This window comes from Centroberyx affinis, unplaced genomic scaffold (assembly GCF_046629955.1).
Source record: "Centroberyx affinis isolate AG114_WGS23_722 - 3 ecotype Tasmania unplaced genomic scaffold, CSIRO-AGI_Caff_v1 ptg006555l_1, whole genome shotgun sequence".
Taxonomy (NCBI): domain Eukaryota; kingdom Metazoa; phylum Chordata; class Actinopteri; order Beryciformes; family Berycidae; genus Centroberyx; species Centroberyx affinis.
Window position 1 is genome coordinate 1984 of NW_027283318.1, and position 25232 is coordinate 27215.

General features: G+C 39.2%; 2 protein-coding genes across 2 annotated transcripts; both read right to left on the bottom strand.

Annotated features, from left to right (window-relative positions):
* Positions 1-265: 265 nt before the first annotated feature.
* On the bottom strand, positions 266-7843 carry LOC139638788 (ankyrin repeat domain-containing protein 6-like; the record flags this gene model as incomplete). Its single annotated transcript, XM_071512818.1, has 7 exons — positions 7694-7843; positions 5364-5462; positions 3963-4061; positions 3030-3128; positions 2593-2691; positions 1433-1510; positions 266-370 (listed from the first exon to the last, which is right to left on the bottom strand). Coding segments are annotated over exons 1-7 (729 nt in total), but the record flags the coding sequence as incomplete, so codon positions are not given.
* An 11349-nt stretch (positions 7844-19192) lies between these two features.
* LOC139638791 (major histocompatibility complex class I-related gene protein-like) lies at positions 19193-24976 on the bottom strand. The gene is made up of 6 exons (XM_071512820.1): positions 24780-24976; positions 24438-24674; positions 23823-24086; positions 23488-23742; positions 22583-22693; positions 19193-20649 (listed from the first exon to the last, which is right to left on the bottom strand). The coding sequence occupies exons 1-6, from the start codon at positions 24838-24840 to the stop codon at positions 20411-20413; spliced, it is 1167 nt and encodes a 388-aa protein (XP_071368921.1). The 5' UTR covers positions 24841-24976; the 3' UTR covers positions 19193-20410.
* Positions 24977-25232: the final 256 nt, after the last annotated feature.

The window sequence follows — 25232 nt, forward strand, 5'->3', positions numbered from 1 at the left end:
CAATGAAGAAATACTCTGCAGTTCAGAAATAACTGATGCTATAGCAGCATCTAGGCTAGCCTCTTTAGGAGCCGCCATTGTTGTGAACGAACAGTCGCTTCTCACTGTCGCCACACCTAAGCCACGCCCCCAGCTGCCCTCATAGGACGCTGATTGGTCCGCACCGCTGTGGTTCGGCCACAAACGCATAACTTGAAGCCTGGCAAGATGGATCCAGCTGCCTCGCAAGGTAAATAAGGCACTACTCTTCCTGCTAATGTCTTACTTTGTTTGGCAGTATTTCTATTCTGGTGAAAGACTGGGTCCTGCGCTCAGCTCTCAGTCTTTCCCTCCGTTTCCTTATTGTTCTTCCTCGCGTGAAGCGATGGACCTGAAGACAAAAGTTATTTATTATTGACATATAGCCTATACAGATCAAGACATTGGGCCTCATGCAGCAACATTCTCTTAAATTTCTCTTATATTGTCTCTTAATTTTCTGTTAAGAGAAAAAATAAGAGAAGTCAACTCCAGATGTACCAAACGTTCTTAACCATCCAAATCTGCTCTTACCCAGGTGTGCTGAATGATGAATCCCACTTGATCATAAATTGGAGGCGCGTGGCCGATTGTTATTAGCATAGGTAACGCCCCCTAAACACCATATAAGGGCAGGTGTTGTGCCATGTGCAAATACATACACATGGCCAACAATTGGAGAGGCGCTCTTGGCAATCTGAAACGGCTCAGCAGCCATTCATCCGTCTCATCAGATAGATCTGTGCCATCTCTAAAAACCTGTTCTCTGCATAAGGCCTGGATGGCCAAAGCATCTCAGAGCAGTATGTAAGCCATTCAGAAGCTGAACGCACGCAGTATCATCTAAGAGTTTTTATAGTCTTAATTGGGATCAATGGACCAATAGTATTTCTTTTGCCCACAAATTTAATAATCCAATCATTATAATTACTCTAAAACATATAATAATCAAAATTTGATTGTATGATATTCATGCGTTTTTTTATGTCCCTCAAATATAAAACTTATGTTTCCTTGAGTTGGACAAACAATTTGTGGACTGTGAAAACGAGATGTTTTTTTCTTATCTTGGTAAGAGTGCTCTCGACCACTCGTAAAATGTTCTCTTACCCAAGAGAAGAGCAAAAATAAGAAAACATTGGTGAATCCCAGAAATCAATGGGTACTAACAAAATAAGAACAAATCGTGGATACGAACAAAAATAAGAGAAAATGTGTTCGTATATCGCTTCCTGCATGAGGCCCAATGTGTACTAATGCTCTTACTAGCAACATTATGATCTTATGTGGCTCATTCGTGAGGACTTGGAATTAATACAAAAACACACCCAGGACAGTATAAGATGCTTTTGGAAAGCATCCATCAAATAGTAATACAACCTAAAATAGGCTGAATGTTAATGCAGATACCAACCTGAGGAGCTCTGGCCAGGAGAAGCGCCACATCTTTGTGGTTGTTATCCCTGGCTTTGTCCATGGCTGTTTTACCTGCCTGGAAGTGAACAGTGTATCATACCACACCAATACAAGACGCACAAGGAAACCCTCTATATCAGTGATTCTCAACCTTTTTCATATTAAGGACCCTAATTTAGTCCACATTAGAGCCACAGACCCCCATTCGATGAGATTTTGACTCTCAAACCTAAATCTGACAGTATTTTGATTGTTAGATATGATTTTGTCCAGAAACCCATGACTATCTGTATTGTAGGTAGAGAGATAACAGTGAAACTATGATCCATATAGTAATTCTTATACATTCTCTTATTGTGTTAACTTCTTGTAAATGAAATAATGCTGAAGTTTAACATTTCATCCATTTGCTGGGGACCCCCTGGAACCCCCTCAAGGACCCCTGGTGGTCCTCGGGCCCCACGTTGAGAACCACTGCTCTATAAGGTTTCATGACCCATTGCAAAATGAAGAAAGGAAGATTTCAGTTGGAACTGACTCAGTCTTTTATTTTGTCTCGTATCATATTGTTTTGTATCATGTACAGATTTGTCCCATGCTGCTAACCCTAACCCTAACCCTTTGAAGAATAAATGAGATTGATCTACTGTGCGTGCTGGTACTACTCCTCAACTTTTTGGATATCTACTTGAACCTGCACCCAGCTTGAAATTTCTTTCACCACAATTTGATTTTAATGAAGCCTGGAGGGATAATGCGTCTTCACACTGTGTTCCAACGTTTAAAAAAATAAACTACACTCATTGGCCTAATGGGGGCGCTGTAATTAAAGGTCAAAATATAAATATCATCACACTACTTTTGGCAAAATATGTAGTTCACACACAGTTTGAATAGTGTTAAAAATAATTGTATGAATGCTTTGGTGAAGGTCTACAAATATGATTGACACCTGAGACTGATTGTCTGTGGAATAGTTCTCTCCATCACAGTATGGTTATATACTGTGGTGATGGAGACAGCATTAAATTTTATACAGCTCCATTGAATCAACATTGGAAAATGTCTTGGCCTTTTTGGTTTCAGGACTAGGCATAATCCAGGTTGGTGAAATGTAACCTATTATAATTCGAAGTTAAACTTGTAGACGGATCTCACGTTGTTTCTGGTATTTCCATCAGTCCCGGCCTCCAGTAAGAGCTGAACTGTCTTCTTATGGTTCAGTGCAGCAGCGACATGGAGAGCAGTGTCCCCTGCCTGCAAAGTCAAAAACAGACAGGTGTGTGTGTGAGTGTGTATGTCTCTGCAGTTTCATCTTTTTCCAAGACAGCAAAAGTCTCAGCCATCACCCACACACAATGACAACTGGCTGTTTTTCCTCTCCCAATTTGTCACTGCTTGTCATCTTTCAGAAAACGGCTCTAAAGTCCAACCATAAAACTCTGTGTGTTTGGCAGCTTAATGGCTTTTACTGAGCAAACGAGTTGAAGACGAGTGTGAGTGAGCAGGTAAAAGTAAAATACCATGTGATGTGAGTACCAATAATGCTGTCATGTGGATCAGATGTACTGTCACTACTCTATGACATACAGTACCTGGTTTTTCTCTGTCACAGAGCACAGTGAGCTCAGGAGAATCTTCACCACAGCCAGGTTGTTGTAGCGAGCAGCCACGTGCAAACAGGTATCATCCACCTGGAACCAAAATGGAGTTCTTAGATTCATCTAATGCCATGATTCTCAACCTTTTTCATATCAAGGACCCTAATTTAGTCCACATTAGCGCCACGGACCCCCATTTGATGAGATTTTGTCTCTTGGATCTATATGATCTATATTGTTCTATATGATTGATATGATTTTGTCCAGAACCCCATGACTATCTGTATTGTAGGTCCAGAGATACTATGATCAAAACAGTCATTCTTCTACATTCTCTGATTGTGTTAACTTCTTGTGAATGAAATAATGCTGAAGTTTAGCAATTCATCAGTTTGCTGGGGACCCCTTGGAACCCCCTCAAGGACCCCCGGTGGTCCTTGAGCTAATTTTCATTTATTTTAGTTCGTTTTGTAAACACACAATACAGTTTCAATTAGTTACCGTTTTTTCGTAAAGCCTCGTTTTTATTTTTATTTCAGTTAACGAAAATGTTTTTTCACACCTAGTTTTCATTATTTCGTTAGTTTTCGCTAACGATAATAACCTCGCAGTGCGTGACTTCCATCTCGTGAGGTTTGGTAATGCGGAAGTAAATGCAAATGCATGGAGTAATTTTATGGACATTTGTTGCCCTTTTTGAAGCAGAACGTCCGGCTCCCCATTCACTGCAATTGTTTGGAAGAAAGCTCCTCCAGCAGCGAGCCTGGAGAACTCCCAGGTAAAGTTGTATGAAGAAAAAACACTCACAGAATGAGCAGATAATGCCCGAATTTGAATTTTTGGGTGAACTATTCCTTTAAGACAGCATCAAACGGAGCGGCGTTGTGGGTATTGCTCAGGTGCATTGTGGGATGCTGGAGGACTCACGTTGTTCTTGGCGTCTGGTCTGGAGCCTCCAAGCAGCAGAAGGCGAACGGTCTGAGAATGAGCGTTCTGACACGCCAGGTGGAGCGCTGTGTTTCCCGCCTGGAACAACACAATACAATCACTACAGCATTCACACAGCTCTCCGTTGAGCTTTCACATCTTGTAGCACGCTTCTGTTTGCTGGTGTGTACAATAGGAGAATGCTTAATATTTGTACAAATGTCATATAACACATATGCCATCATACACAGCAGGACTGAGTGAAAAGTGTTCCCATAGTATGTGGTACTGATCAGATTGGTCCACAGACTAGGGCTGGGCGATAATTCAATATCATCGTTTATTGTCTTTCAGTGGAATCATATGGTGATGATATGAAGATATTTTGATATCGTGACACACATTTCTGCTGTCTAAATTGATGATGACAAGCAAATTTTACTTAAAAAAAAAATTCAGTTTTGTTTGACACCACACCTAACATCTCCATTTGGTTCAATGCGATGAACATTAATTTGATTATTTAACGTGATTGTGCATACATGACCCATATCGTGATATATATTGATATCGAGAAAAATCCTTATGATTATCATGATATTGATTTCAACCGTATCGCCCAGCCCTACCACAGACCCCTCTTTTATAACATTATGGGGCAAACTATGTCCACTTTTAAGTTTCGAAGTTTCCTTGAATTGGAATGGCAGCTTGGAGACAGAATACCTGAGGAAGAACTCACGTATTTTAACTTACTTTAACTTACTGACTTAACTAGCTTACTTTAACTGGCCCTGACTTAAATAACTTAGTTTAATGTAACTAACTTTACCTAATCTAAAGGAAAAATCCACCCTATAGCAGTGATTCTCAACCTTTTTCATATCAAGGACCACTAATTTACTATACATTAGGGGCACGGACTGCCATTTGATGAGACTTTGTCTCTTGGACCCAAATCTGAGAGTATTTTTATTGTTAGATATGATTTTGTCCAGAATTCCATTACTATCTGTATTGTAGGTAGAGAGATAACAGAGAAACTATGATCAAAACAGTCATTCTTCTACATTCTCTAATTGGGTTAACTTCTTTTAAATGAAATAATGCTCAAGTTTAACAATTCATCAATTTTCTGCAGACCCCCTGGAACCCCCTCAAGGACCCCTGGTGGTCCCCAGACCCCACGTTGAGAACCACTGCCCTGTAGCACTTGAACGCTGTTAAACAGCTATTGGTGATGTACCTTGCATTTCTGGGTCCATTTTGCTGTTTGGTGCTGTATTTTTCTTATTCCCATGGATAACTGGCTATCTAAAACATCAACGGTAAACTGGTGTCAGCCCCACAATTGGATTTCAGTGCCTGTGTAAAATCCAGCCTAAGTCACACTAATCCTACCTTGTTCTTGACGTGGATATCAGCCCCCGCCTTGACCAGCAGTTTGACACACTGACTGAAACCGTGCCACGCCACCTCATGGAGTGCCGTGTTGCCGTCCTAGCAGAGATTCAGGACATAGAATTGCCACACACCCAACAACTTGTCAGCATTGTCTTCCACACACACATGAACTGTCTGGAGACTGTTTTCTGGAAGTCTTTGTTCCTTTATCTTACGACTATGTGAGAGGAGAGGTAAGAAACGACCAACTGGGATTTTTACCTGAATAAATAAAGGCTGAATGAATGAATGAACTTAGTTTTTTGGGGGGAAATTTAGGGTGCGATCAGTTTATTTCTTACCATACACTGCCCAATTACAAGCAAACCAGGGCTTGTAAACAAAAGTCACACAAAGTAGCCTGTTTTGGTAAACTATCATCCTGTCAGGTTTGGCAAAATAACTTATTTATTGTATTTATTTAACCTTTATTTAACCAGGAGTGGAGTCTCATTGAGATTTAAAATCTCTTTTTCAAGAGTGTCCTGGCCAAAATAAATTATTTATATATTTTATTTATTTAACCTTTATCTAATCAGGAGTGGAGTCTCATTGAGATTAAAAATCTCTTTTTCAAGAGTGTCCTGGCCAGGACATGCAGCAGCACAGTTACACGGTTGCAGACATAAAACAAACATATAACAATTTAAAACAAAAACAAAGAACAAATTACAGAATCATAAGATACAAAAAAACATTCATCAACATTCAAAACAGCCAGATGTGCTTTGCTTCCAAGTCATTTAGAAACACTTTAAATGCATCCAGTGAGACCAGCTCCCAAAGATTCAGGTAATTTTGCAACTGATTCTAAGCAGAGGGAGCAGCATACCTAAACCCCTTTTTCCCAGTTCAGTATGGACTTTAGGGACAGTTAGTAGGAATAATTCCTGGGAGTGAAGACAATAACTTCTCATTCTTTTTTTGAAGGATGTTGATCCGTAGGTAAGATGGAAGCAGAGCCAAGAATAGCCTTATAAATAAGGATATGCCAATGGTTAAGTCTGCGGTGGTTAAATGGTTAAATCTGGTGTTCATACCAATTAAGAATACATGAAGAAATAACTGAATATGAGCATCAGTCAAGACTTAATTTTGTTCTGCTAGTTTCCAAGCATGAACAATTGCTGACTATCAGATGTCAACATCCGTCTCCCTCCTTGCATTTTAGGGCCATTTCCTGTAGTCGGTTCAAATTACATTTTCACTCCTAACAAACCACACCACAGTTCTTTTGTTAGAGGAATGAGATTGCCGTCTCGGTGCGGTTATTTGGTGCCACCAGAGTTCGAATGGCATTGGGATGCACCGATCCGATATTGATATCGGATATCGGCCCGATATCGACTCAAATAGCTAGATCGGGTATCGGTGACAATGGGGCCAATCTATTCAATTCAATTCTATGTTTACATCTACGTGCAACGCGTTCTATGTCATGCGTCAGCAGTGTGCCGGTAGATTTTGCTCGAAGGACAGCTAACACATGGAGCTAACATAGCATGGAGCGAGCTAAAGGGTCAGCTGTTTGGAGGTATTTCACGCTAGCACCGCAAAATATAACACAACCAACTTAATCAAGCACCTCCAGAAGCATCATTCCAAAGAACACGCCGAGTTCAATGAGTTAAACAAAACAAAAAAAGGGGACGATTCGAAGAAGCAGTTGTCGGATGCATTGCAAAGACGCGAGAAACTTCCAAGTGATAGTGTGAAAGCGACAAAAATAACAGAAAAGGTACCAAGTTACTTGTTTATTCTACTTGTGAATTGTGATTTAACTTCTATATTTCTCAGTTTTAGTTGCTATATTATTTTATATTGGAATTTCAATTCCTATTTGCACTAAACGTTGGCAAAGAATTTTGATTCCTGTTTATTTTGAATGTTTTGATTATTTATTATTTTAATAATAAATAACAATTCAATACATTTATATCTATGTATTTATTTGTTACATTTTGTTTTACAAAGTTAGGAAAGCAATGTTTAAGTCAAGCCTAATGTTGATCATAAAAGAATGATCCCAGTCTCTTCCACACAGTGAGGCATAGAGTTTATTAATTTAACACTGGTAATGGATTGGTACTCGGTATCGGCCGATACCCAAAGCCCAGGAATCGGTATCGGTATCGGGACTAAAAAAGTCGGATCGGTGCATCCCTATTGTTCTCACCTGGTGACATGAACCAAACCAAGTAAACACTCCTGAGTTTGAATAAATGCTCCTTGGTGTGAGCGCAGCCTCACTGTGTGTAAGAGTGGGGACCTGTATGTCAACCGCTTACCCGGTCCTGAAGGTCCATGGCACAGCCTCCCTGAACCAGGGCAGCCACGGCATCACTGTTCCCCACCATAGCAGCCCGGTGCAGGGCCGTCTGGTGGCCCGGAGCCTGGCGTGATGCTGGAGGGACACGGACCAGCGCCTGCTCACTCATCACTACTGACACATGCATGCACAAAAACAGATATGAAAGATACACAAACAAGACATAAAGTAAATCTTACCCTAAAACTATAGAATATAATTTTATTTGGATAACAAAAATAATGCCTGCTTAACTTAAGCAGTGTCTAATTATGTCTATAGGACAATGGTAACTAATGCTGGTTGACTGTCATGGCTTTACATCCACTTTCTCATTCCAACCCACCTTCACAAGGATGGTTTCAATCCCACAATACTCAGGTGCGGTGGACAATGTGATTCCTGTTGTCGCAAAAACAAAACACCAAAAAAAAAAAAAAAATACACTGTTTAAAATTGAAAATTGGAATTAGAACTGCTCTAACCCTTCTAAAGAATCAAGCTACACAGGAAATGATGCTGTGTCATGCACATAAAATGAACACAGATGATGCCAAGCTACAAGCTGCAGCAGCAAACAGTCTCTACCCATGCTGCTGTAATCTGGTACCCTGGGACTGCATGCTGTGTGTGTGTGTGTGTGTGTGTGTGTGTGTGTGTGTGTGTGTGTGTTAAGCATTGTGGGTTTGATTGTGCATCTACATGAGCATTTGTGTATGCCAGAATTAAAGACGGCCAACAATATTTAATCCACCGGCTAGATCCCACTTGCTTGTTTGGAACTTTATCTGAGTTCCTGCTGGGACTCTGGAGAACCCAGCGAGATTAACCCAGTATCATCCCATCACTGCTGCTCTCTGATGAAACATTTCATTTTAACCAATGTACTTATATTGGATTTTAAAGTGGATACAGACAACTTTTCAACTTTCCCCGCGTTGTCCCCCCCTAGTGTTTCCAAGTAGTATTGTTGTTTGCGCCGCTGTCGCAAAGACAACCAGATCGCTTTCCCTTAGAGCCTAGCTCTGTGCAACAGAACAAATCATCTGTCTGCTTATCAACTCCTTGATCATAACACAATATAGTAACTTTCACCACTGCTCATTTTAGAAAGGCCACTGCAAGAAAACGTGTTCTTTGTTTAGATTATCAAACGGACAATGGATCATTTGTTTGTTTCTGGCTGCTAGCGTAGCTAGCGTTAGCAACACGGCTAACATTGCTAACGCTATCTACGCTAGCTAACGCTAGCAGCCAGAAACAAACATAGTTAGATGTTTGTTTCTGGCTGGTCCTTACTACTTGTAATGTGTGTCCTTATGACGATTTTCTAAATAATTGTGCCATTAATGGGATATAACGGATATAAAACGGGGTTGTTTTCCTACTGACTGATTATGGACCAATAGCAGGCAGGGCTGCGGCTCTGCAAGCCCAGAAACTCTGCAAGCTTTAGCGCCATTTGCTCTGAAAGAACAGCGCCCTCTTCCTGTTTTGTGACGTAAAGCAATCCAGCAGATTTCCCTCCAAAACAGACCTGGTGGCACACAATGCAGTGTAGAGGCTGCCAAGAGGCTCCTCAGTCTTGTTTGTTTACAGTCATTGCACTAATGTCTCAAAATTAATATGGTAATGATTTTTTAACGATAAAATAATATACTCAGTAGCACCTTTTTAAATTATGCAGATGACCCAACAAATTATAAACATGAAATATTAAGAAAATATATACACATACAATAAAACAACAAGTGTGGTACATTATGTCACACAACCACCCATACTCATCTTGATGCAGGTTTTGAATATTGTGTCAGTCTTCAGAGGAATTGGCCTTTATTAAGTCCAAAAATGAAACCCACATGTCAACATCTTTAGGTAAGTCTCTTGAAAAGCGTATGGTAATTTTTACATACAGAGGGAGAGAGTTCATCTATTAGCTGGCTTTAACTAAACAGAAGTATACCAGTATATTTTAAGTATATTTTGGTTGTGCATAACTTAATAACACCAAGTAAACATACAACAATATGAGACATATTCTATTACTTGTCCTATGTCTTGTTATCAAAGATAACAGGTCGTTCCCATTAACAATGATATAATGTGCCCTTATCTTCAATACTTACAAGTCACTAATCTGGGATATTTGGGTTAAAATTATGTCATACAGAGGGTATTGTAATCCTTATTAACTATTTATGTTGCAAAGGTTTGAATTATGTGGAAATCGTTAAGACTTGGGATTCAAGATAAATATCCCTCTGGCCTGCTTAAATATTTCCTCCCACAATATCATTATTCCAACCAAATCTTTTGTCTTCAGGCAACTCTCACATTTCCTCACAGCTTCCAGGGAAAGTATTATGATTTTCAACCATTAGCTTAGTAACAGCTGATGTAGCTCTAAATAGAAAGACTGCTGGCCCTTCTGGTAAGCATAAAAACACAAGGATGATGGTATCTATCTCCATTCCTTTAACTTCTCCCTCACTCACCTTCTCTCCCCTTGATGTTCCTCAACAACTTCCTCTGCCAGGCTGTACGGTACAAAGCTTTGAGGCTGGAGCAACATTCCTTTAACATCCACTGAGAGAGCGAATTAAGACACTGACCTCTGTACAGACATGACAGAATAATCAGAGAAAATACACAGGCTGTCTAAGCCTAACACTGACCCAACAACAAGGAGCTTTAGCTGGCCCACATACTGTACTTCCTCCTCACTGCAGCTGGATCTTAAGGTGATGATACACTGGCAACTTTTTGGCGCAAATTTGGAAATATTTTCTCACTGAAAACAATGTGTCAGTTTGAAATATAGCCAAGCTTGATTGGAGTGCGAGCTTTGGTTTCAACATCAACCAATCAGAGACAAGAAGAAAATTGGTCAGGTGACCTGTCCTCAGCCCAAAATATTTTCAAAATGGCCCAACTGCTACTAAATAATAAACATAACTAGGAAATAATAGCTGTGATTCTTTTTATATAACATAATGTCAGTTACTCCTTTGCCTGTGTACTTTATGTGGCTCCAGTGAGAAGTTCCATAAGACTTGGCAACCCTTCATTGATTATGTAGAGGCTAGGCAATAAACATCCTCTAACTCTTTGCTAGATTGATATACCTTGATTGATATTTATACTGTATACTGTATATGTTCTGTATGTGTCCTATGTGTCTGTGTATGCAAACTCTGTACTGTTTTTGGAATATTTTATATAATTTGTATACACTGCTTACTGTTTGTTTGTTGACTAAAATACCAATAAACAGACGTAAAAAAAATTGCCTGTGTATTATCAGCTTAAGAGTGGTGGGGGGGAAAGGAAGAAATGGGGAGATATCTGGGCACTTTTTGTTTTTTGTCTTGCTCTCACTCTGCTACACATACAATCTGATGTGCTAGCTGGAAGACGGGGGTTGGCAGGGTACTACTAAACTAAAAACTAAACATCTACTAGTCAGCACAAGATAAATCCACCCAGCAAGGGGAAATAGTTAGTCTCATAAATAGACAACACACTTTACTCCATATATCCGACAAGGTACTGAAACCATCCTGTATTATTTATTCATGAGATATTTAGACTTCCAAGGCTTCAGGCCACGCTCCCCCTGCCCTCTGACCTCTGTTAGACTAGTATAGTAGGCCCTCTCACTAAATGACACTGACCTCAATTCTCCCATGCTGACTATCCTGCTCCTTTAATGTTAAGCGCCTGACCCAAATGACAAAGGATTTCCATGCCATTGCCACACAATGTGAGCCGATAGTCAGATTATGCTGCATGGCAAGGGTCAATCTTTAATCTTTGTTGGTGATTATAAACGGTCTTAAACTAGTGGTATGTGTACATACAAAGCAGTGATAGACTTGGGATCTCCCTTCCACTCCAACTTTGTTGTCTTCAGTAATCCCAGCTACATCAAAAAAGGATGGAATGTTTTGATGCACAGAATGCTAATCAGCAGCTTTCCTCATTTTGCAGAAATTAGATATTTAGATAAACACTTTTTTTTTTAATCCTTTTTATACTTTGAAGATACAATTTCACGTCCAAGTCAATGACTTTAAAGTAATGATATCTCACATTTTAAATAATGTTTGTAATTGCTTTGTATAATGTAGTATTTTTCTAATGTTTCATATAATCTGTTACTGACTGCTTGACCTCTGGAGCCTATGGCTGAATTGTATCGTGTATTTTCTTTCATTGAATCTTTTCTGTTCTCAGGTCTCTCTTGAAATGGAGACCAGAGAGAGACCTGATCTCAATGAGACTACCTGATTAAATAAAGGATGAATGAAAATGAAAAATGAAAAAAAGGGTTTTACTTTTCTCAGTAATCCCCAAAAAATAATTCACATTATTTTTTGTGATGAAGGAGGCCTTTCGGTAGGACAGTCCCCCTTAACATTGTGGTACTGCTGCCCATTCATACAGCTGCACACAACCACAGTCTTCCTTCTACTGGTGGCCACTGAGCAGCTCTACTGGAACAGTGGGGGGTTATGTGCATTGCTTCGCATATGAAAATCCCAATGGTACTTGTTGAAGCAAGGGAGCATGTTACTCATTCAATTAGCTCAACTATCCATCCAGCTGATCCAGGGATTTGAACCAGCAACCTCCAATCATAAGCCCACTTCTCCAACCTTTAGCCAACATTCATCCCCATGTCATGTTAGTATCCCTGTGTGTCAAGCATCAACATCGCAGTTTTGAGCAAAAATATTTTTATGCCAATGTTGTGGAGAAATTGGCAGCAGCCTCCTAACTTATCAATGCACACACAACTCAAACCAAAACAGCCTTCCAGAGAATTCAGTGTAGTTTCAAATTGAGGTAGAAACTGTTGACTGTCCACTGCTCCATAATTGATAATCCTATTGTATGGGGTCGCTGCCAGTTTTTCAAAAGCTCTGTTACTGGTGTAAGACATTTTTGAAGAATTTAAAGGAGTAACTATGCTTCATCAGATCAGTTCTTCATCTTAAAAATCCCAAACTCACCTTTTATTAAAGCTCCATTATACAATTTCGCATTTTGGTAGGCCGCAAATGGCAGTGACAGGTACTTCATTACCCAGAAATCCTTTAAAGCTCCACTAAGTGTTTTTTTGACCACTAGAGAGGCAGAAGTGGGGGACTCGAGTCACATGACTTGACTCGAGTCAGAGTCAAGCCGCAAATTTGAGGACTTGAGACTTGCTTGACTAACATTGATAAAAGACTCTACGTATTCATGACTTGAGAGTTGACTTAAACGTGAGACAGATGACTCGAAAGGACTTGACTTTTTTATTTTTTATTAAATATTTACTTGTTGTTCATTTAGGAGGCTTGTTATTGATTGCCACAAAATGTCAAATATCAGTAAGATATTTAAGTAAGAACGTTTCATGACCACTGTCTTTTAACTGATTTAAATGTGGAAACTGGGATAGATCATCAGAATTTCGTATGACTTGACTTGTGACTTGCTTGACCTGAGCAATGACTTGACTTGTCTTGCTTGACTTACAGCAGGGACTCGACTTGACTTGCTTGATTCTCACCACAGTAACTTGGGACTTGAAGGTTAAGACTTGAGACTTGCTTGTGACTTGCATGAGGGTGACAGAAACCGCAACACATTTGTAAATAAAGCCCAGCAAAGCTGCTCGACTATGGAGGCCACTAAGGACAAACTGTGCATAAAGGCTAATAGCTAAGCTAAACATACCTACGGAGAAGTGTCGGCAGTTACAGTCTCGCTTTGCCAGATTTTTCTCCCGCTGAAGGTCACATGTCCCACAATGACAAGTGAAGAGGCAGGTAGCAAGTTTACTAGTTTATCAAGTTTACTCGCTTGCTTCATCGATTCTGCCATTACAAGATTTTTTTCAGGAATGAGAGGGGGAGAGCACCACTTTCAAACAGACAAGGAGACAAGGGAGTCATTCCTATGTTCCCAGGGTCCTATGTTCCCCAGATTTATATGGCACATAATGGGAACATGACAAAGGGCCCTATGTTCCCAGGATCCTATGTTCCCAGTTCTACATATGTGCTCTCCCAGGGTCCTATGTTCCCAGTTCTACATATGTGCTCTCCCAGGGTCCTATGTTCCTAAGGTCCTATGTTACCAGGGTCCTATGTTCCCAAGGTCCTATGTTCCCAGGGTCCTATGTTCCCCAGCTCTATATAGCGCATAATGGGAACCTGAAAAAGATGTTCCCCAGCTCTGTATTCGCTTGATATGATTAGTTAGGGTTAGGGTTTAGGGTTAGGGTTAAACATAGGACCCTGGGAACATAGGACCCTTTGTCATGTTCCCATTATGTGCCATTTAAATCTGGGGAACATAGGACCCTGGGAACATAGATACGCTCCCGAGACAAGCTAGTTTTACAAGGCAACGTTAGTAAATTAAATGTCTTCTTCTTAGTGTGTGGTGGGGTGGAGGTGGTGAAGAGGTTCAGCCATTGTTAGTGAGTCCAGATTTCTCTGGACAGAGTCCAAAAAAGTCACTTGCTTTAGGGAGAAGATTTCCCACCAGTGATCATGTTGACACCAGAATTTAATTTGAGCAAATAGGGTGAATCTATGGCATCTCAATTAGTGGGGATGGGACGCTCTTCTCTGTTGCAGCCCTACTTCCTGATTTAGACTGGATTTTTACACAAAAATCTTTAAATGTCTAGTATAACGATGCCCTCTACTCCACACATCAGCATAGTCCATGCAAGTACACACAGATCCAGATCCATCCAAGCAGCAAACATCTGGTCTCCAACTTTTCTCTGTATGTGAACACACACACACACACACACACACACACACACACACACACACACACACACACACAGAGCATTCATACTCACTCTATATTACTAAATGCATTTGTAACAAAGAAGAATGAATCCCGTATATTTGCACAATCTCCCTTTGAGCCCGAGTCAGAATTAATCTCTCTTCTCATTTTTTTGCAGTATTGATGGTTCATGGAATCATCATCAGTAAAAGGGTTCAGAGGTCAGGGCCAACATTATCTGGTCGGTGCTGGCTTTTTCACTGATGAGGGTCAAATGTCTTAATGGCCTTGTCTAGCAGAGTGGATATCCTCTGTGTTTTATCTTTTCCCTCCTATTTCTTCTCTATCCTGACCCATTGTACGACAATAAAGATAACAGATTTTGTAAATGTCTGTTACCATTTTGCACCTGTGCCAAAAACGTGATCTTAGGATTAAGTATGGCAGCTAACATCATACTGTAAAACTATATGTAAATATGCAAGTTTGATACACAGTAATTCTTTGAATAAAAAAGTTGTAGTTACTGTACTTGAATCATAAACCCTCTCTCTCTCTCTCTCTCACGTTACAAGTTACACACAGAACTCCTACATAACTTAAATACATAACTCCTCAACACTGTTAAATAGAGTTGCTTGGCTGTTTTTGAGTGTGATTATCGACTAGATTTCCCAAAGGCTCTGACTCTCGCTAAAATGCATGTTCTATTTCTGTCCTCAAAGTAAAGTAATGCATGCGTCGTCAACTAATAACCATTTCATCATTTTACCTTATCCTCCATAGATCCTGGAAACTTCAGTATTCTCTATGGCAAAAAGGAGCATCCATTTAAAATCCAAACAAGCCTTTCAAACGGTTGGTAGCCGTGTTTGTGGTATGTAAGAGGATGATGCTACAACAGCAACAGCAGGCTGGCTACTCAGTATGTGAAGATGTGCAGAAATGATGCCAGCTGTTCTAGTGCATTACAGCTTACTAGAGAGAGAGAGGGGGGAGAGAGAGAAAGAGAGATGAGGGGTGGGGGGGGGGGGGGTGCTGTAGAACATGCATCCACAGTAATACACAACCTCCCACCAACACATGCACGTACTGTCAGACACACTCCAAAGAATAACAGGATGTCAAGTGTTTACCAATTCAAATGTCATGTGAAATTACAACGAGAAAATCCCAGTTAATTGTCAGCTTGTCCGGGAAACAGCATGCTATGAGCCTCTGTTACCCACACACTGTATTAGCACAGCCCTGCATGTCTTTGGTGAATCTTTCTGAAATGCATTACGTGCGGATTAGGATCAGGACACCGAAATGAAATCTCTGACTTGCCCTGCTTTGCTGGGAAAGATGTCATTTTAATCTAAGCTTTTGTTGCACGAGATGAAAAAATAGAAATAGAAAAAAATTCTCAACTGTAATTGAAATTCAAGTAAGGCCTTAATGTAACAACAGCTGGGTTATGTACGGTATACTTCTTGCCAAACATGACAACCCTTTAGTCAGACTTTGGGAATGAAGTTCTCGTTTGCTACCCCTATCTGTGATCAAAGGCTTGACTGAATGATAAACTGGTGGAAATATTCACTTAGTCCAGGTATGGTGTGGTGTTGGTGTTTTAGACTACTTGGTAGCTGCGCAATATCTCTGGTACAAAAGACCCATTGCCATCCAAAGAAATAGTGGGTCTCATTGCCCAGGAAATTAATGCCCGATCACTTTGTCTCCTTCAGTAATTACCAAGCTTCTCAAGTATGTCCAATAGCTGTAAACAATAGACAAAAGAGCAAGAGGAAGAAATAACTAAACCCCCTAAACTACTTTTCACAGCTGCTGCTGCTGGGTAGCGTTAGCAGTAACAAAACCAGGGATTTGGACTTTTGCTGAAAATTCTTTGCACGTTGGCGGACCCAAATGGCAACAAGAGGTAACTGTGTGAACTTTGAGAACTTCAATACCCAGAAATTCTGTGATGTGATGTCAGTAACACGCCCATGTTTACCAGCCTGAACAGTCTGTAAAAAGACCTAATATTAACGATGGCAGAGCAAATCCACTCACTAACCCTAACCCTCAAATGTTTCAGCCATCATAGATTTTATCTGCCCATCCAGTATTTGCATACCAAAACTTAATTTGTGGTCAACCACACCTTGCAATACGACTGAATGTTGCACCTTCTGATTGTAGTCTGCTGAGGTGTTGGGTGGAACCTTGATTCATGTCTCCCATGATTGGCTCCATCTACATTTCTCTTGAAAACCTTGCACTATCACTCTGAACTCTGCTGCAGAAGGAGGTTTGAACTGTTTGTACCGTGGTTTCATGATGACAATTATGGCCATCATAGCTTCTTGGTGATTATGTAGCTTACCTAACACAACCCCAACCCTAACCCTAATGATCTACCAAGAAAGATACTTACCTTAATTAACAAAGACTGCTGGGATATCTGTCACCTTGCAATGATACAGGAAACACCAAACCTTCCTAAGGAAGAAGAAAAAGCCTTGCAAGAATTATGCAAAAATACCAGCACTGTGATCAAACCTGCAGACAAAGGGATTGCAGCGGTCATAATGGATAGAGGCGACTACATACAGGAGGCCCCCCGACAATTAAACCTACGACAAAAAAATGCATGCCCCCATCTATCCCAAAACAGCTAAGCAAATTGCCAACATTCTTGATTCTAACCCTAATGGTACCTGTCCAAGAAGCAAGTACGCTACCTCAAAGGCCAGGATACACCCCAACCAAGATGCATCTACCTACTTCCCAAAATCCATCAACCTCCTGAAACCTGGATGGTACCTTTCTGGATCCCACCAAGGAGACCAATACTATCCGAATGTAGCAGTGAAAGCTATGAATTAGCTGAATTTATTGACTTTCACCATAACCCCTTATAAACCTGACATGAAAGCTACATCAAGGATACCAATGACTTTGTCTCCAAAGTTAAAGCCATCCGTCTACAGGAACCATGTTTCCTGTTTTCCCTGGAAGTAGATAGCCTCTACACCACTATCAATCCCCCAGCAGGCCTAGCTGCAGTAGCCAGATGTCTGGAAAAATACCCTGATGAGAAATGTCGTGACCCTGAAAAAACAGTTTTCCCTAAATGCACACACCTACTGTCCCACTACTACCGATATCTGGATGACATCTGGGGTATCTGGTCCCATTCCCCACAAGAATTCCTGGACTTCCTCGACACCCTAAACAGCCACCATCCATCAATCAAATTAAAATCTGTTGTTCATGAGAACTAAACTTCCTGGACACCACTACATTCAAGGGACCAACCTTCCTGGAAACTTCAACCCTTGACATAAAAGTTTACTTCAAACCCACGGATACTCATGCCCTCGTACACCGGAAAAGTTTCCACCCCCGACACATTTCAGGGTATACTCAAATCACAACTATTAAGATTTGACAGAATTTGCACCAGAAAAGAAGAAAGGGGCCAAGCAGTGCAGATGCCCTTCAGAGCACTCCAAAAAAGAAGTTACTCCAGAAGCCAATTAAGAAAGGCGCATTGTGAGGTCTTCAGACCCAAGGACCACCACACCAACCCAAACCCTGGTCACGGTCTACTCGAAATATACAACACGTACCAACAGGAACCTCAAACAAAACTTTGAAAGAATCCTTTCAGGCACTGAAACTGGCCAACACTTCAAAATCATCTCGGCCTACAAGAAGAACCCAAACCTCAAGGACCTACTGGTTTGAGCAAAACTCCCCCCACTAGGGGAACAGACTGCAAGACGTTCAATTGTTAATCTCCACTTCAAATGTACAATGTATAAATTTGTTCCTTACGTTCAATTGTTAATCTCCACTTCAAATGTACAATGTATAAATTTGTTCTTTAAAAAAGGCACAGGGCACATATGATGAGATGGGTCAATCCTCAAATAGCTACATAGCTATGAGAATACCCTTATCTGACTCTCCCCATATTGCCATATATTACTATCTCAAAAACACATCGAAAATAGTAATTATATTTATCTCTTTCAATTGACTGCTTGTTGGCCCTTTCTTAGACCCCCAAAATCCAATAGGCTTTTTAGTGTTAAATGAAATATTTTGATTATGGAATTGACATTGATCCTGTGTTTTGTGCTTCCATCTTGTGGCAGCTGTGGGAAGCACAGCCCATGGAATGGGGAAATCAATCACATATTGAATCAAATATCCTTTTTAAACAAACAGCATGATAGCAAACATGGGAGTGTCTGAAACATATATATATATATATATATTTATAATTTAAAAGTGATGTGATTCAGAGGCAATATTATATAAATATTATCTTTCATTCATCCAACCTCCATTATTACCATGGCTGCAAAATTTGAGGTGATAACAAGAAATTGTGATTCTTACAACTATGTAATGAACTACATTACGTTTTTTTTTGTACTGCATTAACACATAAAACATATGGGTTTTAGTCACTCAAATCTATGGATGAATTCATAGTGCACATTATGAAGCCACAGTAGACATCTGGCAAAAGGTTCCCAATATTATACACCATATGAATGGAAGATATTAGCAGGGGAAAAAATTAAGTGTAATTAAGTGTTGCGTACATTCTTTATTATTCCATAGCTACTTGGCAGACAATAAAATCCAAATCCAATAAAATCCAAAAATAAAAAAAAACAATTAAAAACTAGGTTGAAAATGAGTAAAATAGGCAAATACAATGGGAATAAAATAGGCTAAAAGATACATAGCATTCAACATCATGCTTTTATTTTCAAAAAACAGCAACAATAATAACAATATTCTATAAGTTGTAAATACTGTGATGTGAGCTGTGTGCTCTGTACATACCTATATAGGCGTTTGTAAAAACTATTTACAGTACCAATGTTATGTTTGGGTTTTTGCTACATTTTTTTTTGTGGACTTGGTTTAGGCAAGCATACTTTTTTCACTGTAGACAACATTGGCTGAAACTCCATGATTTCTACCTTGGTTCAACTTATATAGAATGTTACTAGCTTATTTGGCTGGGGAATACATTACAACTTCAAAATGTTGCAGATTAAAAGCAAAGTCTAAAACAAAAACAGGGCAGCAAGCAATGAACTTCTACATATGTCTACATACGTATGTACATATGTATACATACATAAAAAAAAAAAACAATCCACCCTTGGATTCTCTTCCACTGTTGGATCTCATTAATCTGTAATGTCCAATACATTCCAGAAGTTATACGCAACAACAAACACCAACTCAAAGCCTGTCTAATACATACTCTATATAATAATTTACAATTACTAAATAGTAATTGAGAAAAAGAAATCCCTTCGCAACTCATCACTAAATCACAAATAAAAGTGGGATGGATAGCTCAAAAACAAAAAGTCATATGTGACTTTGTTGCTTTAAATCAAAAGTGTGAATTTGTTGCTTTAAATCAAAGGTCTGTGTATGGGCATATAAATAATAAATGATATAATAATAGAATAAGTGGATTTGGCTATTTCAGCCACACCCATTGCTATTAGGTATATTAAATCAAGCACACAGCCATGCAATCTCCATAGACAAACATTGGTAGAATGGGCTGAACTGAGCTTAGTGACTTTCAGCGTGGCATGTCATAGGATGCCACCTTTCCAACAAGTCAGTTTGTCAAATTTCTGCTGCTACACCCCTTTGCTGCATTGCATTCTGGTCTATTTAGGCTACTGTCGGTGGAGAACTTCTCTTCTGAAGGATTTCTCCCTGTATGATTGTTGAACGTCAGTGCAAAATAGTCTAGAAATAATCCCTCGCTCTTTCTGATGGACTCTGGATGGATTCTGATGGACTGATGAAATTGTAGCACAAAACTTAAAAGGGTAATTAAAAAACAAATCGGGAATTACACCCCATGAAATGCAGCACCATGGAATTCTGTATCATAATAGATTCTCTCCCTTAATGTAGTCATCTCCTCCCAGTTGATTTGAGCCTCTTGGTACTTTTGTGGAATATTCACACCAAATACGTGCGCAATAACAACCATCCTTATTTCAGCAGAGCCTTCAGATTCCATGAACCTGGCGAACTGCTGCACTTCCTGTGGATCAACACTTGGAGGACGATGGGATTTTTGTTTTCCTACAAAATGTAGTAATCAAAGTTAGAACAGGTTACAATTTTCAGCAGCATTTCACTTTACAATGGCTTCATTCCTGTGTAGAGAATTAACCAAGGGGAAAATACTGTACCCACTACTACAGAATGAAAATCTCCACAATACGATACAAGGGCACTGCTTACAATGTAAGTACAAAGTATACAAATGTATCAGATATCAGCTAGTCAGTGTCTCCACCTCTGATATGATCAGTGGTGGAAGAAGTACTCTGATCCTTTACTTAAGTAAAAGTACCAAGTAAAAGTCCTGCATGAAAAATCCTACTTAAGTAAAAGTACATAAGTATTAGCAGCAAAATGTATTTAAAGTATTAAAGTAAAAGTAGTGGTTTGGTCCCTCTGACTGATATTTTATTATATATGACATCATTAGATTATTAATACTGAAGCATCAGTGTGTAAGCAGCATGTTACTGTTGTAGCTGCTGGAGGTGGAGCTAGTTTGAACTACTTTATATCCAGTTAGCTAGTTTAGTCCAGTGGTTCCCAACCTAGGGGTCGGGCCCCTCCAAAGGGTCACCAGATAAAACTGAGGGGTCGTGAGATGATTAATGGGAGAGGAAAGAAGAATAAACAAAGTTCTGATACACAAATCTGTTTTCAGTTTTTGGACCTTTTCTCTAATCTTTGATTTTTGCTGAAATATTGGATCATTTGAACATTTATTGAAATGAAACCATGTGAGGTTTAGAGGGAAAAATCACTATTTGGTGGAGCTGTTAACAACTCAGACATCTGAAATGTGACCCGACTACACACTGCTTTTTGTAAGACGTCAAAAGCCAAAAAGGTTGGAAACCACTGGTTTCATCTTTAACAATGTGTTGTATTTTAAAAGCTTGTTATATTATCCATTGTGTCAAATCTCCATCTGAAAAGTAACTAAAGCTGTCAAATAAATGTAGTGGAGTAGAAAGTACAGTATTTCCCTCTGACATGTAGTGGAGTGGAAGTATAAAGTAGCATCAAATGGAAATACTCAAGTAAAGTACAAGTATCTCAAAATTGTACTGAAGTACAGTACTTGAGTAAATGTACTTAGTTACTTTCCACCTCTGATATGATGGAGGTTCCTCCCTGGAAAAACTGACATGACATTTTAATTTCTTTGCACATTTAATTTATTCATTTCATCGCTCAATAATGTTTTTGGTTTTTTTTTTAATCATTTTTCATTTAGGCAGTAATGTATCCCAGAGTTTCTCTACCATTGAATAGGTGTGGTGGGTGTCCCTGCCTTAAAGAGCTGCTAACACTAAAGAATTCCAATAGTGTGGTTTCAGTGGAGAGTTTTAGTGTCTAAATTTCGGGTCTAAATGCTGTTTCAGAGGCTTTTCCACCCTGACAAGAATGCAGTTCTGTGGGAAACACTGAATACTTGTAATTTTTGGCATGAAAATGGAAAAACCTGAAGACAAAATGACAAAACAATGACAAAATATCAGCTATCAACTTTAGTACATTATCAGTATCGGCCTTCAAAAACCCATATCACCTAGTACCAACATCTCCAACTGTTTTCTTTACTGAAATGTTGTGTTACAGATTATATTATATATTATTATCTTACGTTTTATTATTTGCCAGTTGAAAAGATATCGGTCAGTCTGTTTCTGTATCATTTTGTTTCTGCGTTAGAAACTTATTTTAGTACGTCACATGTAGACTTTGTACTTATTGCGCCCTACCTTGAATATATATTATGTATTAAAGAAATTTTCATTGAGCAATTACATTTCATTCATTCAGTTATTGTGTATTTACAGTACTACACAGGAATAAGGCCAATTTATGTAAATCACTGCCAGTTTTGTCAATGACTTGCATGCTTTTACACATATTATGTTTTGTTGAGTTTATATTGTAAGTCTGATAACAAAGAAATGAATCTTACCACACTTGAGCAGAAGATTTATAAGACCAAATAGGACGATGATTATAGCCAATAAACAAAGGATTATCATCAGAATTTGCCACTGGTGTCTGCCATCATGAGTGTCCCCATCTGCAATGAAAATACATCCTGAAAACCTGAATATAGATTAAAAATAGTACTTTGTTTACATTTTATGAAATTAACAAAACCTTCAACAACAATCAGCTGCTCCTTTATTTTTAAAAGGCTGCTTGAATGACTGAATAAAATTTACAGAGAATTGGGAAGTTTTTATTTTGATTTATTTTTGCCATCCAATGAAACTAAATGTAAAGTTCTGATTTAGCCCACTGCTTTCTTTTGGCCTAACAACATGTTGTTGCATTATTTATCCAACAGATGGCGAGATGTATTTAAAGACTGCAAATCTGGAATGTCTGTGTACTAATGTGTGTAAACTTTGTGTTTATCTCACCAATGTACCCCTTGTTTTTTATTTGTTTATTTATTTTTTTCCCCTTTCTGACACCATTGTTTTACTATGGCCCTTGTCTGGAGGTAGGGGTCGGGGGGGACTGGCCTTGTGGGATTATTACTTGATCTTATTTGTTTTTTTGTATCCTTGATACCTCAATACTTCAATTCTGTGTTTTCTCCTGTAAACTGCTCTGTGTCTGAGAAAAGCCAATAAATAAATTGTTTAAAAAAAATATGCAAATGGATTCTGTAATGTTGATCTTGTGGTATCTGAATCAGATCTGATAAATTTTTTGAAAAAAAAAACTCACTCAAAATCAACAAGATCAGTATGATCCTTGATGCAAAAAAGGTTATTAGAAAATCTATGCAATGCTCATCCACGTTAAAAAATTGGCTGGGGGAGGGGTTATCAAACACAATTTTCAAATTTCAAAAGGTCTTACCCCACAACACAGTGATGTTGTGACTGCTTGTTTGTACTTTGCAGCCATACTTGGTCATGTTTTGGCTTGAGATCTCAGCTGTTAGCCTCAGTATCACAGATCCATCTCCAGAGGGCAGCGGTCCAGTGACTGTAACCCGAGCGGCCCCCTCTCCAATCAGATGCACTGCTCTCACTGACTTGTCGGTGCTGGTCACATGACATCTCAGCGACACCTTTGCTGTGTTAGGAATTGGCTTGGCGAGAATGCGCACATCTGGAGAGAAACAAGATAATATCGGCATCTGGAAAATAATAAAATACATTTATGTTCACACTGCAGTGTCCCAATCTCACCTGTGTGTTGGTTTATTGATCTCAATTTTACACCCATGAGCATTAGCGGGCATTGAGTCTTGATGAAGTGGCTAAATGCGTGATTCCTCGCTTCCCTGTTGTTCCAGCTATGTTCTAATGGTGCTGCAGTGGGAGACTGGGACATCCATTTCAGGGAGTGAGGGTCAAAGTTCAAGAAGTCCTTCCCATTCACTGCCCATGCGTCAAAAGCAGAGACTGTCCCATTAGCTAACTGGATGCAGCCTCGCCTTCGTTGGACAACATCTAGAAAACAAAGGCAGCTATTTTGATTTCACTTTCACTTTGGAATAATACATTTGTTTTTAGTACATATTAACACACAATCCTTGTTAGAATTTAATCAATAGGGCACAGAAAACTAATAGAATCATTTTGGTACTCTAACATTACTTCAGTACTAAAATTCACTCATAAATTACATATATTGCTGCTGTTAAACATCTGCTTTTTAGCATCATCACAGGGTGAGAAAGTTTCTCATGAATTAAATAAATACTTTGAAAATGTTAATCTTACTTGAATAGTTGTAAAATCACATTTCTCCAAACTCATATTTAAATAGACGTTTTCGTGTAAAAATGCATTATTACTTACACAGTGTGCTGTTAATAAATGCTGGAATCACATGGAGAAATTCTAAGATATCACCATGTGCAGATTTACAGTTTTTAAACAGGTTTTTTGACTCTAGGCTGTGTTTAGGCTCTTCTTCCTCTGTGACGCTGCTACAGTAAGAGATTGTCACTCTATCAAACACAGTCAGCTGCTCAATCGATGGCTGATCTCCAGGCTCTGTGAGTCCTATAGACAAGAACTCAAGAGAGTGGGAATCTGAAAAGAAGAGTTTTGTACAGTTGTATTGATGGCGATGGCAGATCTCGATACCCATTTTTTCCTCTGATAAAATAGAGTGACAAGGCATTCAATTTTGCTTACCATATTCAGCTAGTGACACTAGAAAACTTCGAATGAAAAGTACAATCCACTGCATGTGCATTCTGTAGCGTCTTGTTCAGAATTTTCAAAAAGAGTGAAAAAGTTATCAATCATTTCAGAGAGAGAGAATAAAAAAAAGCAGTGTTTACTGTATGAGCAATTGGACTTAAGTTTCCTTTTGAAATGGGAGTGGCTGAACGAGCTCACCTGACTGTGATCGAAATGCAGATATGTGTCAAGCAGCCTTTTTATACAGGGTACAACCCAAAGCTACTCACAGAAGGCTGTATGGTACTGAGCCAAATACATGACGTTATGTTGTACGGAGAACTATGTTCCCAGGGTCCTATGTTCCCCAGAAACAAAAATATAAATGCAACACTTTTGTTTTTGCTCCCATTTTTCATGAGTTGAAATAAAAGATCTAAGACTTTTTCTATGCACACAAAAGGC